This window comes from Erpetoichthys calabaricus, chromosome 2 (assembly GCF_900747795.2).
Source record: "Erpetoichthys calabaricus chromosome 2, fErpCal1.3, whole genome shotgun sequence".
Classification (NCBI taxonomy): Eukaryota; Metazoa; Chordata; class Cladistia; order Polypteriformes; family Polypteridae; genus Erpetoichthys; species Erpetoichthys calabaricus.
In genome coordinates, this window is record NC_041395.2 from 33,021,783 (window position 1) to 33,036,515 (window position 14,733).

At 38.3% G+C, this 14,733-nt stretch overlaps 1 protein-coding gene across 1 annotated transcript in view; it reads right to left on the reverse strand.

Annotated features, from left to right (window-relative positions):
• LOC114643912 (uncharacterized) overlaps positions 1–11,204 on the reverse strand; it is a 36,317-nt gene extending 25,113 nt beyond the window's left edge. The window contains exons 1-3 of the mRNA XM_028792266.2: positions 10,871–11,204; positions 7,647–7,934; positions 1,276–1,572 (exon numbers count right to left, since the gene is read on the reverse strand). Of these exons, the coding sequence (XP_028648099.2) occupies positions 1,276–1,572; positions 7,647–7,934; positions 10,871–11,204 (919 nt within the window). The remainder of the gene's footprint in view (positions 1–1,275; positions 1,573–7,646; positions 7,935–10,870) is intronic.
• Positions 11,205–14,733: the final 3,529 nt, after the last annotated feature.

Genomic DNA, 14,733 nt, shown 5'->3' on the forward strand with positions numbered 1-14,733 from the left:
AAAATGTACTGTGTTCCACAATTGTAAGATGCATGGAAAACCAAAAGTACATTTGTAAAGTGAAAATAAAATGTAAAGCATTCCTTAAAACAACAAGATCTTCAGATTTGTGGTCACTGGCATTGAGTATTCACTCTGATGCATGGAGTTGTGTCGTGTGAAGATTCACATGTGATGAATAGAGGAGCGAGGTGGGCTCGATATTCCTACAATGAAATTCGTGGTGCACATCTGCCCCTAAAACATTCTAAAGTGTATAGGTTAGTAGCTGTTATTTACTCCATTTTTATTTTATTTCTTTAATTTTGTAATCTGTTAAATAAAGGATTATGAATTGGGTAAAGCATTAATGCCACAAAATTGGTTATTCTTACCATGTTTTTATAACCAAAACAGAAATAAACACAGCACTATAACAAATACCACAGAAAGGTTACTCCGAGAGAAATAAATGCCTCTTTTTGTGTCAGTATGGCATCTTTTATTTTTTAAATTTGTGAGTAAATGCTTCCAAACATTTATACAAAAATGTATCCATAACCAAAGGTGTTGTTTTCATTAGCAAATTATACTTTCTGATGCATTCAAGACTTTGTTGTTTTCACTTTATTTCTAACTTTGCATGACATTGAGCTCCTCAGCTTTCCCCAATTGAACTGGAATTCATTAATTTACTTTCACAAAAAAAAAAAAGAAAATCCTGTTCAATTACATGCATGCTTATGGATTGAAGGCCAGAGGGCCACATGACCATCATCATCAAGTTCTTCCATGTGAAGCCTGAAAACCACGAGGACTGATTGAGATCATTTATGTTGGGTAGAATGCCTAGTGGGGACTGGGTGGTCTCGTGGCCTTGGAACCCCTGCAGATTTTGTTTTTTCTCTAGCCCCCTGGAGTTTTTTTTGTTGTTTTTTTTTCTGTCCTTCCTGGCCATCGGACCTTACTTTATTCTTTGTTAATTAGTATTGAATAATTTTATTTTTATATTTTTTCTTTTTTCTTTCTTCATCCTGTAAAGCACTTTGAGCTACATCATTTGTATGAAAATGTGCTAACGAAATAAATGTTGTTGTTGTTGCATCACTGAAAGCTAACATACACACACACAGACACGCACCCCCAACACCCCTCCATCTTGTATTGGCTGTCTAACAATCTAGCCATTCTACTCATAAAATTAAAAAATCTTGTGCAGAGAAATTGCAAGCACAGTATCAGTTTGTAGGTCAAATTATGGTATCAGCTTGTATATTCTTTTTCAAAATGTCTTACCTGTGCATTTACTGATTTTGCTGCTCTTGATTTTGTTTGCTTCACATAGCAAGAAAACTCCTTTATTCCACTCGGTGTTAACGTTGTGGAATTCAACAGTCTGTGAAAACAGGCCATCTTCTTCTTCTATTTGAGGTTGATTTGTTTTTTCTCCATATTCTTTACTGTCACTATCCTTAAGGCGTTTAAACTTGATATCCTTGGTTTTGAAACCAGAAGCTTTACATTGAAGAACAGTCTGTGTTTGGTTAGGTTTGACTGTGAGAGTGACACTTGGGTCCCTAATTGTTAAAGAAGCTGTAAGAAAACGTTTAAAAAACAATATATTATAGGGTCATTGCTTTAGGGAAAATAAACCAGAAAAGAACATATTTTGATAATATTAATGTAGGAAGCCTTCATGTGAAGGAAGATTTAATATGGAAATTCTAACATGCATTCTCAGACCCATTTAATGCAATTCAGGGAAACGAGGGCCAATCACAAGCTCAGAACCAGCACTGAACAGGGTGCCAGTCTCACACATGGGGTCCATTTGGAATTGCCAATCAAACTAACCTGTATATCTTTAGGGGTATAGGAGGAAAACTGGAATACCCGGAGGAACATCCACACAGACATAGAGAGAGTGGCTAAACCCTGCAGAGACAATGACTGGAGATTGTGTTGCAATTCATAAGGTAGCAGTCCTAACAAGGATACCACGGTAATAGGGTAAGTATACAATTAAAGAGTTAATGCACAAAGCATTAATTCATGAATTGCATTTTGTTATTAAAGGAATACTCCCTCCAAAAATTATATTTTTCTATTTGTTACTTTCCCCATGTACCTTGTAGTTGTGGCCAAGTTAAAAAAAATATCTCAAACCTTTATGCAGAAAAGAGAGAAAAAATGAATGACAAAATAGAAATGGCTACTAACCAATACTGTACAATGGCAAACAATGTAAAAACACCCTAGGAAAAATGACAAAAAAAATTCACGTAATCCACATATCCATCCAGTCGTATGTACAAAACACAGGCTTTCTTGCTAAAATATTGTTCGATTGTTTACTACCCAGTGGTAAAAGGGACTACTAAGGAGGTACAGAGTGATTTGGAAATTGTAGAGGGAGCAGGTCTGCTTAGATTAAATAGGCTGAAATCAAACAAATCTCCAGGATCAGATAATATTTACCCTCGAGTTCTTAAGGAGGTTATCAAGTGTCACACACGCATGTTTAGGGGACAACTAAAGGGCCTTAATAGATGTTATTCCACGCCAGACCAGGGGGTGGCGAAGTGCACTGATTCTCTCTCTCAATTCCTTGCAGACCATTCTCGGGAAATCCCACCTGGTTCTGTGGCAGCATACAACGTCACTTCAAGTTCTGGTCCTGTTGACATCACTTCCTCTGTAGGCCTTTAAAGCCGCCATCTTGCTTCCAATTAATCAGTTTCGTTTTGGACTCTGTAGTGTGAACATGTCTGTTCTCTTTGAACGTTTTTGCAGCTGGGAAATATTATATGGGTGGCTGCCCCAAACCTTTCCAATGGCTCTTTGTCGTTCTTGTGACACAAGATACTTATATAAAACCATATTTTTAGGAACTCACTGCGCACTGGGGAAATTCCAAAGGACTGGAATATTGCAAACATTATATTTAAAACGAGTGACTGGGCAGATCCAAGTAACTATACGCCAGTAAGCCTTACATCCAGCCCAGGTAAATTAATTAAAGGAATTATTAAGGATTGAGCAGCACATGACAAGAACAGCAGTTTTATTGAACAGCCAGCATGGATCAGAAGAAGGAGGTCGTGTTTTATTAACAAGCTGGAATTCTATGAGGAAGCAACAAAGGGGTATGACCAAAGTGGAGCATATGATATTGTTTATCTGGACTTTCAGAAAGCATTTGATAAGGTGCCACATGAGAGGTTGGGCATCAAACTAAAAGAAGTGGGAGTTCAGGGTGATGTTTGTAGATGGGTGCAGAATTGGCTGTGACACAGGAAGCAGAGGGTGATGGTGCGAGGAGCCTCTTCAGAATTGGCCAATGTTAGGAGTGGTGTTCCACAGGGGTCAGTGCTAGGGCCGCTTTTATTTTTAATACATATAAATGATTTAAATAAGAACATAAGTAACAAGCTGATTACGTTTGCTGATGATACCAAGATAGGTGGCTTAGCAGATAATTTGGAATCCGTTATATCATTACAGAAAGCCTTGGACAGCATATGGGCTTGGGCAGATTTGTGGCAGATGAAATTTAATGTCAGTAAATGTAAAGTATTACAAGTAGGAAGTACAGTTGAATCCACAGTGGGAGGTCTAAATATTGAAAGTACATCTTTATGAGAATGATTTAGGAGTCGTAGAGGGCTCTACACTATCGACTTCCCAACAGTGTTCAGAAGCCATTAAGAAACCGAATGTCAGGTTATATAGCACCCTTGATGTGTGGAGTACAAGTCACAGGAGGTTCTGCTGAGGCCTCATCTGGAGTCCTATGTGCAGTTTTGGTCTCCAGGTTACAAAAAGGACATAGCAGCACTAGAAAAGTTCCAGAGAAGAGCAACTAGGCTGATTCCAGGGCTACAAGGGTTGGATTATGAAGAAAGATTAAAAGAGCTGAGCCTTTACAGTTTAAGCAAAAGAAGATTAAGAGGTGACATGAGTGAAGTGTTTAAAATTATGAAGGGAATTAGTCCAGTGGATCGAGACTGTTATTTTAAAATGAGTTCATCAAGAACATGAGGAGAAAGGGTAAATTTCACACAAACATTAGGAAGTTTTTCAGTGAAGTGGTTCAATGTACCAGTATGTAAATATAATATACAGAACAAGCATATCACATAGCAAAAATGTATTTTTAGTACATAAAAGAAAACTATTAAAGTTAATAAACTGGTGCAATTAAAGGTAATATATGTTCCACGGGCAAAAAGGAAGTCTTTGTTTCCTTAAAGGTGGGAGCATTTTAAATTATTCAATATACAGTGTCTTCCATAATGTTTGGGACAAAGAATATTTTTCCTTGATTTTCCCTCTGCTCCATAAAATTATAGATCAAACAATTTAGAAGCGATTTGTGCACATTGCACACTTTAATTTAAGGCTATTTGCATACGTTTTATTCATGCCATGTAGAAATGACAACACTTTTTATACTTCGTGCTGCCATTTCAGGGCACCGTATTTTAGGGACAATTGGCATGACAGATGTTTGTCATTACTCAGGTGTGTTTCATTGTTTCATTAGTGAAGGCCTAAGATAGCTGGGCTTGTTTCTACCTTCTGACTTCCTTTTGGAGTATATAGTTGCTGTTGTTCAATTTGAGGATAACAGACGTACCAATAAAAGTCAAAGCAGCCATTTTGAGGCTGAAAAGCAAGAATAAAAACAATTGAGACATCGATAAAACGTAAGGAAGAAAGTATGCACTGGTGAACTTAGTAATTTCAAAGGGACTGGTAGTCCAAGAAAGAATCCTCACTATGGTAAAGAAAAAGCCCCAAATGCCTGTCTAACAGATCAGACACAGTCTTCAGGAGGCAGATGTGAATGTGTCAGAGATGACTATCAGCAGAAGATGCAAACCACTAGCCACAAAAACAGGATGACCAGATTAAAATTTGTGAAAAAGTACTTAAAAGAGCCTGCAGAATCCTGGAAAAAAAGGTCTTGTGAATAGATGAGATGAAGAACAACTTGTATCACAGTGATACCAAGAGAAAAGTGTGGAATTGAAAAGGAACTGAAAAGGATCTAAAGCAGATCACCTCATCTGTTAAACTTGTGTTAGGGTGGTGTGGCTTGGGCATGTATGGCTGCCAAAGGTACAGCATACTTACTGAATTTTCATTGATGATTTAACTGCTGACGGCAGTTGCTCAATGAATTCTGAGATGCACAGAAACATCTTATCTGCTCAAGTTCCAGCATATGCCTCTAAACTCATTCAACTGGGCTTTATCCTTTAACATAATAATGATCCCAAACATACTGCTAAGGCAACAGAGGGGTGTTTCAATGCAGAAAATTGGAAATTTCTTTAATGGCCAAGGTGGTTGGTTGGTTGGTTGGTTGGGAGCATGTGCTGATAGCGCAATGCCATGCCCACCAAACACCCAATTTAAATCCAGTTGAGCAGGCCTTTCAAATGCTGAAGAGAATATGTGAGCCACTCCTTAGTAAAAGGCACATGGCACCCTGACTGGAGTTTGCCAAAAGGCACCTGAAGGACTCTCAGACCATGAGAAAGAAAATTCTCTGGTCTGATGAGACAAAGATTGAACTCTTTGGTGTGAATGCCAGGCGACATGTTTGGAGGAAACCAGGCACCGCTCATCACCAGGCCAATACCATCCCTACAGTGAATCATGGTGGTGGCAGCATCATGCTGTGGGGATGTTTTTCCGCGGCAGGGACTGGAAGACTAGTCAGGATAAAGGGAAAGATGACTGCAGCAATGTACAGAGACATCCTGGATGAAAACCTGCTCCAGAGCGCTCTTGACCTCAGACTGGGGCGACGGTTCATCTTTCAGCAGGACAACGACCCTAAACACACAGCCAAGATATCAAAGGAGTGGCTTCAGGACAACTCTGTGAATGTCCTTGAGTGGCCCAGCCAGAGCCCAGACTTGAATCCGATTGAACATCTCTGGAGAGATCTTAAAATGGCTGTGCACCGACGCTTCCCATCCAACCTGACGGAGCTTTAGAGGTGCTGCAAAGAGGAATGGGCGAGACTGGCCAAAGATAGGTGTGCCAAGCTTGTGGCATCATATTCAACAAGACTTGAGGCTGGAATTGCTGCCAAAGGTGCATCGACAAAGTATTGAGCAGAGGCTGTGAATACTTATGTACATGGGATTTCTCAGTTTTTTTATTTTTAATAAATTTGCAAAAACCTCAAGTAAACTTTTTTCATTTTGTCATTATGGGGTGTTGTGTGTAGAATTCTGAGGAAAAAAATGAATTTAATCCATTTTGGAATAAGGCAAAATGTGGAAAAAGTGATGCGCTGTGAATACTTTCCAGATGCACTGTATGTACTAAATCAATAGCTAATAGGAACAGCAGATTACTTTATACAATCCTGTTCAATCAATCAAGCTACAATAATATAAACCATCTGTACAGTACATTTCAGTTGATTATTGAGTTATTTAATGGAACTATTTCTTTCTTTTTGACTGCTGTAGAGCTGCAGGTGGGTATAGTCGGAATACTTACAGAGAGACACATAGACATGGCACGCTGTGATCTCAGTATGCTCGTCTCCTTGCGCATATATGCATTTGCTCAAAATGTGAATGACAATCAACAGACACAAGTGACGTGCCCATTTACACCCATTCATCCATGAATTCTTTTCCGTAGATGTGTGAATCATGTAATCTATACCACTCCAGTACAATCAATTCTATTCATGCCTCTAATTCACATCACTGTGGAGAAATGCAGTACAATTTTTAAAAATGTGACATGCTGTATATATTTTCCACCCTTTCACACATTACTGTGTTTTCTTCAAAGGAAACATGGAATGTTTCTCACTGCCAAACACCCCCCTCGCCACCCCCCACCATTACCTAGCACAGCATTATCCTAGCTGAGGACATGCTTATTTCCAATGTTTTTTGTTTTTTTTTAATTTTTGTTAGAGATCTTTATTGAAATATTAAATGGCAGGTAGGTGCATGAAGAGTTCATACATCAGAAAACTTCTAGGAGGGAATTTAATTTTTCACCAGAAGCAAAATGCAATTTATTTTGCAAATTTGTTTCAGAAGTAAAACACTGAGTTTTTGCTGCAAATTCAATTTCACGTGAATCGTTTCACTCATCACTACGCACCACCATGCTCCCTACTTCACATTGTGATTTGGGTATCCCGCTAAAGAAGAACTGGAGTCATACATTTAGGTTTTAATCTTTAGTTTAAGAGCCCCTCATTGATTCAATGGTTTACACTGCTACCTTGCTTATGAAAAGTCCATGGTGCAGCCTACATATTATCTGTACAGAAATCACATATTGTTTTCTTCTGGTTGCTTTCCTTATCCTGCACAGGCTGGTTTGCCTGGTGGCTCTAAATGGATATCATGTGAATGAGCGTATGTGTGCCTTGCTATGGACTCATGTCTCCTCCAAGGCTGCTTCCCCTCTCACCTGATGCTATTGTCCTCACACCAGTGCTGTACTAAGGGGGAAAGGGATAAGAGAACGAGAGAACTTAATATAATTAATACTAAATTCCTCTATAATATTTTAGATTTTTGCCATCTTCAAGGGAGGAATGATTGTATGTCATTGTCTGGATGCAATTTATAAGTAAAATTACAATTTATAAAGAACAAAATAATTTCACTAACCTTCAATGCCAGTTGAGCTGTATTTCCCCGATAAACATATATCAGTTATCGAGCAGTTGATTTCTTTTGCTGTTTCCCATTCAGAAGCAGACAGCATCAGATGGCTAACAATGCCATTGACAGTCGTCTCATTTTTTTGACTGGAAATTTCCTTTCCACCAAATTTCCAAAACACGTTGCCAGTGTAAGTACCATTTATAATGCATTTGAAATGTTTGTCGTTAGACTTGGCAGACTCGCTTCTGATAGGACCTTTTACCATAATGGTGGGCTCCTGACTGTAACAAACTGAAAACAAAGAAGAAAGTTACTCTGTGCATTTGCACTCTTGTGATTTAGTCTTCCACAGACACAACTAATTTTCCAGAATTTTATAAGTCTATAATTTTTAGTCTATTATCAAAAACGGTTTTCACATGGAATGACAATATTAATACTTAAAGATTGATAAAAGCCTAAAAAATTATTAAAAATTTTATTTTAGATATCATAGGAGGCTTTTCTATATTTTTATCAACAAATGTATTTAGAAGACATGAATTAGGTGTACTAAACACGGAGAGATCATTTAACATTTAACCAAGACCTATTACCCAAAAAACCAGTCGCACTAAACATGTTTTAAATTTCCACATAATTCCTAATACAATTGCTATAACACTTCTTTGTTTTTTTTCTTTACAGCCTATGTAAAAAATGTGCAACCATCTCTTTGCAGAAGACTTGATGTTTTTGTTTCTAGCATGGCATGTCCCACAGATGTAGTTGTTCAGATTTTGGAAGGACTGGTTGTCACATACAGGCCTCTGTGGAGAATAGGCTGGGGTGGTATCTCCTCAAATCCAGTTTCCCAGAGCAGCTTTTACAACATGGACATTTTTAGTGAAGAAGAGGGGATTTCCTTGTCTTTTCCTGACTAACTGATGCAAAGATCAAAGCATATTATTATAATATTGACCAGTTATGTATATGTATGTATATGTATATTACGCTACTGTTGAACAAAACAGACAAGTTTCATTTTGCAGGACTATATGAGTTTACATGTTTTTTTTTCCCAGTGCTACATACTGCAGGCAATTTATAGCTCACTAGCAAAATCAATTCTATTTATGCCTGTTATTTACATTACAATAAAGAAGCACACTGTATTTTTTATTAAAATGTAACATTCTTCATCTGTTCTATTAAAAGACACTCGAAAATGCATCATCATGAATATTGATGCTTTTCTTCTACAGGAAAACCCAGTAAATGGAAAGCTGCAAACAATATCCGCTCTCCCGCTGTTGCCCAGAAACTGAGATTTCCTGATTCTTGATTCCTGCAGGGGAGGCTGAGGACATGCACACTCCAAGTGCCATGAAGATGCAAGTTTCTGGTCTGTCTCTGTTTTTTAACATTTTATTGAATTTATTAAAATCAAATAACATTCCATACAACCAAGTCAAATTTTACAAAATTAGGTTCAAGTCAAGTCAAGCCTCTGGCACATCTTTAGGATTGTGATCACCAAGATGGTCATTCTAATGGCAAACTGGGCATCACACCACCACAGCAATCACAACACATGTCCAACAGCTCAACAAAATATCTGCTTGTGTCAGAAATGAGCCCAGTGATTTTTTTTCAGTAGTAAATGAGAGGAAAGCATGAAAATGCTTTCGGATGGGAACTAAACTGTACACAAATTTACCTGGAAGTGAACAGCCAAATACTTTTTGCAGTGTGAACCAATGTAAATTCAGATTTGTGCAAATCGTTTTATTTATCACTAAACCACACTATCCACATCATAAAAGCAATATGAACATAATTGTGCCAGAACTAAACTGGAGTATGAATTTCTATGGTGTTGGCATTGCTTCTGTTGTTTCAGTTGTTGTTTGGTCCCTGATCCACAGTTATGTATCCAAGTTCTATCTCCATTTATAAAATGCTTCTTAAATTTCTTTCAGTCTGAAATGATTAGCTTGAAATTCCAGTTAGGACACAAAATCTGGTGATGCTTCGTTTTAAAATTTTAGGCACCCAATGAGTTCAGAGTCCTGATTTAAAATGTTGTTAGGGGATTTGCAACAGGCAGTACATACGAGAAAATCCACGAACTTCTTGCAAATGAAGGAATTTTGCATAGAGAAGTAGTCAAAAATTTCAGAAGATCAATGTCAGTGACTGGTAGACAGTAATGCAAAATGACTGCAAGACGTATTTCTGCTAAAGGGGGCAACACCAGCTTCTGAGGCCAAGGCTTTAATTACTTTTTCCACATCTATTGATATTTTGGTCATAGCCAGCAGCCATACCACATTCACTTCAGAACAGATGATCCACCTGACTTTAAGCATTTTCGGGCCCAGCCAGTACTTAGATGGGAGACCAATCTGAAAAAGCATGTGTTGCTGTTGGAAGAGGTGTTGGTGAGGCCAGCAGGGGGCACTTACCCTGTGGTCTGAATGTGGATCCCAATGCCCCAGTGCAGTGACAGGGACACTGTGCTGTAAAAATGGCGTCATCCTTCAGATGAGAAGCAAAACTGAGGTCCTGACTCTGTGTGGTTATGAAAGATCCCTGGGCATCCTTTGTAAAGGGTAGGGTGTATCCCAATATCCTTACTAACCTTCCTTGCTATCCACAGCCTATTCATTCTGGCCCCCTACTAATCCCCTGTTTATAACTGCGCTGACTATCTCTCACCACTTAACCACCTAACACCTAATGTTTGGTGAGCACACTAGTGCAAAAATGGCTGCCGTTGCATTACCCAAGTAAATGCTACACATTAGTGGTGGATGAAGCGACTCCACGCTGTCTACGTAAAAACGCTTTGAGCAGTGTGAAAAGTGCTATATAAATGAAAAATAATAAGTATTATTATTATTATTGATGAATAAATGATGAAAAAGGCAAATTTCATTCTGTGTTTTATTTAACCATATCACCTTTATCTGGGGTACTTACTTTTTTACATGACCATTTATTAAAATTACCCCCTGATTTTACATTGGTGTCAGGAAGAAATGTAGCTATTTTCATTGTTGTAGTCAACTTGGTAAATGAAGGGAACTACATTTTTTATTAAATTTATTTTTGGGGTATATTCAAAATAATTGTTGAGGCATAAAACTTGAAAGTGTTAATGAATGACACACATTTTTAAACTGTTATCCTTCACAAATCCACTTATTAAATTATTAACTTTCTCAACAAACAAGATATCTTACCTGAACAAAAGCTTATTTCCTTCGTGACTGATTTTTTCAATGATGCATGGGACACACTGCATGAATACTTGTTTTTCAGCCAATCTTTTTGGAGAATTTCAATGTGGCTCCCAAAGGTGGATGTTGCTTCAATTCTGGTTTCGGAAAATGAAGTATGACTGCCTGAATTCCATTTAATAACGGCGCCTTTTTGGGAATTTAAAACCATGCATGCAAGTGTTGTTTTGTTTAACTGTGGCATTTCATTACAAGCTGGAGCATACAGGAAAATTTCTGGAGGAACTATTGGTCTAGTAGCTGAAAAGGAAAGAAACAACAGTTGTACAGTGAACATTTCATCGTAAAATTGTGAAAAACTGAGGGGCTGAAGAGGACATCCAGCAACGTCACCAAATGATGATCACCAAACACAGGTTAGTTACCATAAACATTAACAAACAGTATTATATTTAGGATTAGGATTAATAATCTATTTTGCACCCTCCTCAGTTTATGATTTACTCTGTTATTTGTCAAACTTTCCTTACTATTGCTCAATCAATTGTAAACTCTGCAACCAGTAAAATACAGCAAGAAAAAACGGTACTTGGATTGAATAAAAATAACATAGAAAGACCAAACAAAGAATGGATAATTAGAATTCAAAAGAATGAAACAACTACCCTTCTGTGTATAACTAAATAGGTCTTGTGCCCCTTCTACCAGGTGAGGTGGCTCTCACACCTACCCTACACAACGTGACACCAAGCATTCCCTTTACTTCACTCATTTCCTCTCTCCAAACCCTGGCTTTTCTCGCTCTTGATAGCTGAGTATTCATCCCACCTCCCCAACTCAGCTCCAGCCTCACCTCCCATTAGTATCCATTAGCTCAACTATTTTTTTCCAGAATAGGTTTAAAGAGAACCAGAGCCTATGCTGATGGTCCCTGGTTGCAAGTCAAGCAGGAATAATGATTGTGACATAAAGTCTTTTAAAGTGCACAAACTCTCATGTATCTGATTCTGGCCAATATTGAATCACTAATTAATAACACAGGCATGTAGTAAAGTAAGAGACGTAATTTGCAAAGTCCACAAGTGACTTGTGTGCGATGTTTAATCGAGTCTGACTCCCTGAAACAGTACTCCATGCTGAACCTACCTACCCACTCCGTTTTCAAAAGATCTTTTTTTAAATTTTAGTGCTGGGTCACCTTCATGGACTGCCTCCTGCTCAAACATTGTACTTGACATAAGGCTTTATTCTCAACCTTCAGACTGTAGCGTTATCTACTTACAGAACTGAGGAATTCCACCACTGGTACTTCATATGCTGATAAGCATTTAGGTTTACATTTATTCACTTAGCAGATACTTTTATTGAAAGTGACTTACAAAAAGGTCAACGTAACTGAGTAAACATCAGTCTGGGAGACTGTTTGGAACGAGACCTACAGTGAAAGGTTGCAAAATTGATAAACACAAGTAAAGATCTTTAAACCAAACAGAACACAAAACTACTTAATCTTTTCTTAGTTACAAGAACTAAAACAGAATCTTGTAGGATAAAGTGGCCATTGTCCATTCTGCTATGCTTTTATGGCACACCAGGCCTGTTAAGAAAGCAGATTTAACAGGGATGCAGGCAGCCAGCTGCACCTTCCACTCTTGCATTCTAAACTAAGTGACTGAACTCCAGCCTGTACCAGGATCTGCCTGGACATCATCTGATAACAAAGGTGTACATCAGAGGTGACAAAACTCCAGAGGCCCCTCTGCAGACCTCTTGAGCAAGAAGGTGTGAAATAGAGTCAAGCAAGGAAAAAGACCTGTAATTCAAGGGATGACAACTAAAATGGATAGAAGAACTTGCCTATTAGCAGACATTAATTTTGTAAATAAAAGTGATGTTAAACAATCAGGGGAAGTTATACATTCCCTTAAAACCCTCTCCACCACCCTGAAGAAGCTTTCCGGGAGTTTTGCTGGAAACTCCCTGGAGATTCTCTCAGGGCACCCTCTCTGGGGTTCTCTCAAGGTGAGGGAAATATGCAAAATGACCTTCTGAAGCCAGGTCTATGAAACGTAAGAAATTATAAGATGCTTTTCCCTGGAATGCTGAATCCAACAAATTCTTATCTTTGTGAACCTGAAGCTGAGACTCAATCTCTCAAACCAAAGGCTGTGTGCCAATAGTCTGATGAGGATGAGAAGCCATTACTTTAAGAAGAGAACTTCAGCATCTAAACTCTTGGGCCAGAATGAGCAACGCCTTTTCCCTATGAAGTGGCAAAAGACAGAAGAAGGAAAGTTGAGGAAGCAGCAGCACTACACTGATGCAGCAAGAACAAAGAGTGCACTCCAATGCATGAGGAGTTGTCCACTTGAACTTGGGCAACAACAAAACAACAACTCCACACAACATCAGACATCATCCATAAAGACTTGGTATCGTAAAAACTACTTATCACTGCCAAGATAATGTAAAACTCTAAATGCCAGTAAAACAGCCTGCCTATATCATATACAGTATGTTTGCCTGTTTAGTGTGTCTACGTCCAATCTTATATATCATTATATAAAAGGACTGTATATACAGTATATACCAGCTGTGTAAGCACATGCTGTAAAAAGCCCAGGCTCCTAGAAACTATTGAAATCATCAGAAAAAAATTGAAGTGCAGAGTCTGAAGTTGAGTTGTCTATCAGCGGCTCAGCGAGTTTCTCTTTCCTCAGAGGTTTCGTTTTGTCAATGTGCTCACCTCGCTTGTGTATTAGCAGCTAAGTGAGTTTGTCTTTCCTTGGCGGTTTCACTTTGGCGATGAAATTGCTTTCTTTCAGCTTCATGCTGTAGCCTCGCACTTCCGGGCTGGGCTGACAGACACACACACTTCCATGCGTAGAGGTTTATATATAAAATACTGTGTGTGTGTGTGTGTGTATATATATATATATATATATATATATATATATATATATATATATATATATATATATATATATATATATACTTTCTGCGGTGGGTTGGCACCCTGCCCAGGATTGTTTCCTGCCTTGTGCCCTGTGTTGGCTGGGATTGGCTCCAGCAGACCCCCATGACCCTGTGTTCGGATTCGGCGGGTTGGAAAATGGATGGATATATATACTTTAAACACACTTATATAATCGTTGTGTTTATTAATAAATTTTATTATACTGTTTCTTAACACAACTGTGTTTCCGTCAACTTGATGTTACTCTAATGGCCAGAGACCAGCACCTCCAACAACAGGGAGAGTAAAGGCAAATAAATTAGGAGTCTTGCCAAATTATTTGATTAATTACCAGTATTATTACCATAGGCAAGACTGATGATTAATTAACCAAGTTAAAATTTCTTTATAAAAATCTCACATTGTTACTGTATCCTCCTGAGTGGCATTTTTTTTTGATTGTTAATCATAAAATTCCTACAGTCTTCAAAAGCTTCTTAAACTCATTGAGAGAGTCTGCACTTTGGATGGAGGTGTGCGGGTCATTCCACCAGACAGGAGCTACACTAATTGAGATTTAATGTCACATAGAGCGGGTGCTACCAGACATTGCTTACTAAGAGAACCTGAATGGGCAAGAAGGATCATAGGACCTAAAGAATGTCAGTGCTGACCCACTAACTACTCTGTAGGCAAGCATCAAGTACTTGAAATTAATGCATGCTTCTGCAGGGAGACTGTGTAACAACCTGAAAAAAGGTGTGACATGCAACCATCCCAACGTTTTGAGTGCAAGAACTGCCACTGCATTTTGAATTATCTGAAGTAGCTTAGTAGCACATGCAGGTGCTTTTGCCAGTAGAGTGATATAGTAGCCGAGATGTGACAATATTAATACCTGGACCAGGAA